This window comes from Agrilus planipennis, unplaced genomic scaffold (genome assembly GCF_000699045.2).
Source record: "Agrilus planipennis isolate EAB-ADULT unplaced genomic scaffold, Apla_2.0 scaffold1399, whole genome shotgun sequence".
Taxonomy (NCBI): domain Eukaryota; kingdom Metazoa; phylum Arthropoda; class Insecta; order Coleoptera; family Buprestidae; genus Agrilus; species Agrilus planipennis.
The window spans coordinates 1,722-6,680 of NW_020440700.1; the positions used below are offsets into that span (position 1 = coordinate 1,722).

The 4,959-nt window shown below is 32.4% G+C and overlaps 1 protein-coding gene and 1 long non-coding RNA gene across 2 annotated transcripts; both read right to left on the reverse strand.

The window, feature by feature from the left end:
- Positions 1-1,345: 1,345 nt before the first annotated feature.
- On the reverse strand, positions 1,346-2,869 carry LOC112906120 (aldose reductase-like). Its single transcript, XM_025979792.1, has 3 exons — positions 2,861-2,869; positions 1,772-2,127; positions 1,346-1,565 (listed from the first exon to the last, which is right to left on the reverse strand). Exons 1-3 carry the CDS (start codon positions 2,867-2,869, stop codon positions 1,523-1,525), a joined length of 408 nt encoding a protein of 135 aa, XP_025835577.1. The 3' UTR covers positions 1,346-1,522.
- Positions 2,870-3,555: 686 nt separating this feature from the next.
- Positions 3,556-4,013, reverse strand: LOC112906121. Its single transcript, XR_003232171.1, has 3 exons — positions 3,884-4,013; positions 3,770-3,831; positions 3,556-3,700 (listed from the first exon to the last, which is right to left on the reverse strand). It is a non-coding gene; the product is annotated as an uncharacterized LOC112906121 (long non-coding RNA).
- Between the last annotated feature and the right edge of the window lie 946 nt (positions 4,014-4,959).

Consider the following 4,959-nt stretch of genomic DNA (forward strand, 5'->3'; position numbering starts at 1 on the left):
TGAGGAGCTTGACGAATCAGTCTATAGAGATGGCATTAATAGACTGGAACACCGCTATGAGAAATGTATCAGCCTTGGAGGAGATTATGTTGAGAAATAAAAAAAAAAAATTTTTAAAAACCTTGTTTTTCTTGGTCAGGCCGGAAACTTATCAATCCACCCTCGTAGATTACACCTTCCAAAGTTCAGCATTTATTTCTTTTACATCCTGTATAATATGACGCGATCGGAACAGAAGCGGACCTGAACAAAAGCGGAACTGGGATAAATACGGAACCAAAAAATTCTACTTTAAATGTATCTGAAAGTGTGATAAAAGCAGAACTATTATTACCATAAATTTTCACTTTGACACTATATTATGGAAAAGAGTAAAGAAAAAGTTAGGTTAGTATCATAAGGATACGATGAGAAAAGACAACACGAACGAAATGTTCTGGGGAATTTACTGATACTAAACCAACTCTAATCAATTTGAAATCTGGTGTACCCTGCTTTTGTCCATGGTTCACTATAACAGCGGTTTCGGTACATTGTACCATCTTCAGGCAAGATTGCTTTCAAACTTTCAAACTTCCATCAACTCTTGACGAAGCATTTTCAATTTGGTCAATAAAATAAAACAGTTGAGACGTTTCAAAATTTTTATTTTCTTCTTATAGGATATCTTCAAAGACCGTACTGAGTAAAATTTAAAATTGTAGAACATTCATGGATANTGGCATTAAATATTGGTTAAACCCTATAAGTAAATGTTCTTTCATTTCATAAAGAGCCTTTTCACAAGGGCGACTAGTGGCGCCACTGTGGCGCACCCTATCGCGATCATAAGTCAGGACGGAAGGAGTAGTAAGGATATAAAGCAGAGGATAGCGCAGAGTCGAGTCGCCTTCAATAAAAAGAAGTCACTTCTATGCTCACGAACAGTTAATTTAGAAATTCGAAAAAGGTTGTTAAAGGTGTATGTTTGGAGCACGGCGCTGTACGGGTGTGAAACATGGACAGTGGGAGCGGCGGAAAAGAAAAGGTTAGAAGCGNTGAGTATTCCTTTTAATTTTTAATCATTTCATTCAAATTTCTAAACACTTATATGCACTTATTTTCTATCATATAAGCTACAAGATGAGACTACAAATTCACTTATTATGTTACTTTAATTGCTATTTTTTTTTCTTTTGCACATTATTTGTAGGTACATGCTAAATAGGGAGTTGTTTATTTATTAATTATGGCTCCTACCACTAGACCACAAATGGTCAATTTAGTTATCTTATTAACAGAAAAAATCAACATACATTCACGCAAATTAGTCTAGATGTCTTTGTTATATTCTTATAGACGAGACTGTAAAATGAAATGATTTATTTTCGAATATTACATAAAACATATTAAGTCCGTTTTTACTAACTTTTAGTGTATGAGAACAGACAAATAGAGAATTATATTTCATTATACTGCTTAAAGGTTTAATCGTAAGGCGAATCAAAGAGATATAAATTTCCTTTCTGCACAACACGGTTTTTTAATATTCATCATGGAATGGATAGTATGGATGCTTGGATCCCCTAAAAATAGAAACAATAAAATAAAATAATAAATAAAGTCTTGCAATAATAGCAGCTCAAATACAAAATAAAATAGAAGATCAGAGGCAAATCTGCTTAAGCAAGACCAAGAATAGAATTGAAATTCAAGATCGTCATTGGTCATTCTTGTGGTCAACCTATTGTATTTTTTTTTGTGGTTAACACCATTACACAATAAAACTTACGATTCAAATCTGAGCAACCTTCCGTTTCGATTGAATGAGTCAACGTATTTCATTTCTTCGGGGGATAGTTGAAAATCGAATATGTTGATATTTTCCTGAATTCTATTCTTATGAACAGACTTTGGAATGGCAACAAAACCTCTTTGAGTCAGATAACGCAGAATAATCTGTGCAGGCGTTTTCTTACGTTTATCGGCGATGGCTTTAAGATTCGGATCGTCTAGGAGCTTTGGTTCTCCGGGTTTTGCCCACGGTCTATCAGAAGAACCCAATGGACTGTAAGCTGTTATAGCAATTCCTTTGGATTTACAAAAGTCCGCTAGCTTCTTTTGATTTAAATAGGGATGACATTCAACCTAAATTAAAGGAGATGAAAAATTGTAAATCGTAAATAATTTATCAAGAGGCATTAAAAGTACTGACGAATTAGTAATAATCTTTTGTAAGTTTCAAGTTGAGGCTGCTTTGACTCTTGAGATACTGAGCGCTAAATTTGACATTTTTCCAACATGGTCTTATTATTCGTTGTTGTTAAATTTATAATCACCACTTTTAAGACTTTTATAATGCTTCATTTAAAGCTCAGCAGTCACCTCACATTAAGAACTAAATTTTTAAATATTTTAGAGGGTTCAGATTCGACGATTTTTTGTAATTCGACTATTTCATACTTTCTAAATAACTTTTTCAATTACATTCAAATAGGTATTTGTTTTCTCGATTATTTTTTTATTGATAACTATATTTTTATCAAAACAATGTAGGAATTCATCACTTTCTTTTTTAATTGGTGTCATTAGTCTAAATTATCATTGTTACGACTACTAAATCATTCTTTTGTTGGTATTTAGAATTGCTTACGATTTTTTTCACAAATGGTATGGTAATCACATTTGTTAGGGCTACTAGATCTTTCTATATTCAGAATTGCTAATGTATTATTGTTCCATCACAAACAGTGTAGATATTTTAGGCGTAATTCGGAATTTAATGTTTGCCAACTTTAACTTTGTGCCCAGATTTATAATCAACGACCAAAAGACTCTTCAGGACAGTCTTTCAGGGGTAAACAAGAATTTTTCACTCCACATCCGTCATTTTGAATTTTGATTGGTAATAATTGACCGTTAAAATATGTATACGATAGTTAATTACCAGATTTTAAGAGATTAGATTACTGTTCACACATAGTTAAAGATATGGGATGTTCTAGCTTTAGGGAAATGCGAAAGAATGGAGGTGCATCTCCAACCAGTTTAAGGACTGACGACCTTATGATAATGATGATGACTTATTTTATTTAATTCTTTTATAGCTGTATTCCTCGCCACTGTAATCTTAGATTGCCGGACGATTTTGCTATGGAATCTTTTGTATTTATGGTTTATACTTTGTCTGGTTGATCAACTTGCTGCTACTACTTTGGTAGCAACTGCATTTTAAACAGTGCTTTTCTACACTCTGACGTTAGAAGCGCTTCTATCTTAGCCGTGCATTCGTAGCACAACTAACGTTCGATTCGCCACCATTTTAGTAGTCCGTGTGAAAAGGCTTTAAAAGTGAGACATTGTTGTCGATAAGCCGTATAACCCGTTCAATGATAGCCACTTTGATTCTGGCTATACCTACGTGTATTACTTGATTTATTTCTCACGCAAAAGTAGTTCCTTAATTCGGGTGCAAAAAATAAACTTAAAAAGGGGCTGTAAAATCTAAAAACCATATCTCCTTAATAATACACAACTTTAAAGTAATTTCTAGTTTGCTCTACTACTTACTTTCCATGTTCCTAGTCCAAGCACAGGCATTTCGATTCCATTATTCAATTTTATTTTCGGAACTTGCACAGAAGCGGCTGTTCCGGTAAACATTATTATATTATATGAAAAGAAAAACAAAAATAGCTGCGTCCAATTTGTCATCTTGTTTCTGTTAACGAATTCAGAAAAAAAAATTGTAAAATCCCTTCACATCCAAATCAATGTACCTAGTACATACCTACACGTCATTTTCCGGTTATTTAAAACAGGACTTCCTATTCAGACGATATTCTGAAAATTCTGCAAGGCATTATTTTAAAGTTTTCGATTTTAAAAAATGTATATCCGTTACCTTTAAATACGCGCTGTTTGTTATTAAACAACACAAAGTAGGTATACACTTTAGAAACTAGGTAACTCTGCTTAACTGTTACGTTGACTGACACACATAAAGTCACTTTCAAGAAACTCGTTGTCTAACTGATCATATGAAGGTTATTGCTACAAGTATAAGCATTTGCATGAGCAAAGTGTACCCTTCAAATGCCAAAACATCATTTTCTCTTACATAAAAATTGTCCCAAACAAAACAAATACTATACAGAATGGACGATTCGCTAACTAGTAGACATTAAAGAGTGTTTTGTGTAATACGGTAGTATAGGATTTTATTTAATAAAATTAGCTACGGCTTAAGTGGAACACCGTATGTTGAGACCTTTTCTTAGAAAGAGAAATCTCGAAATTGTAAAGAACTGTAAATAGATTGTAAATTTAGAAAGTGCAGGAACAATTTTTAGGGGACTATTTTTTAACAGCATGCCGAGGGTGATCGGTCATGTCATAAATTATAAGTTGTAGTTTTNATGACAATCATAATGTTTTTGAAATGACTTTTGGCATGGAGTTCTTATTATTCGTTGATTGGTATTATTTCTATACTAAACGAGATTTTTAATGAAGCCAGTTAATTATTAAATAATCACTAATGCATAAACTGTTTTGTAAAACTCTTAAAGAATATATATGTATGTATGTGTATTAGTAAATTCAAATATACTTCACAAAATATTATTTTATATTGTTTCGAAGTTTCAATGAATTGTAAGTAACTACACTACTTTGAGGAAATCAAAACAATATAGTTCAGTTTTTAAAATAAAAACTTGGCGAAATAACATGTTCCTTATTAAAGGATAAAGTGCAACTAAGCATTTACTCAATCCATCCTTGATAACTACTGCAATACAAAAACATTGATCCTAAAATCTACTAATGATATTCAAAGTGCAGTTATTCAAATTGTTAAATTTTAAGATATAAAAACTAAAGGTAGAATTATGTGCGTATAGGATTCGAGAAACTATTTGTGTTTCTCACATTGAATAGTGAGAAAGAATACGATCTAACACCACACCTTGATGTATC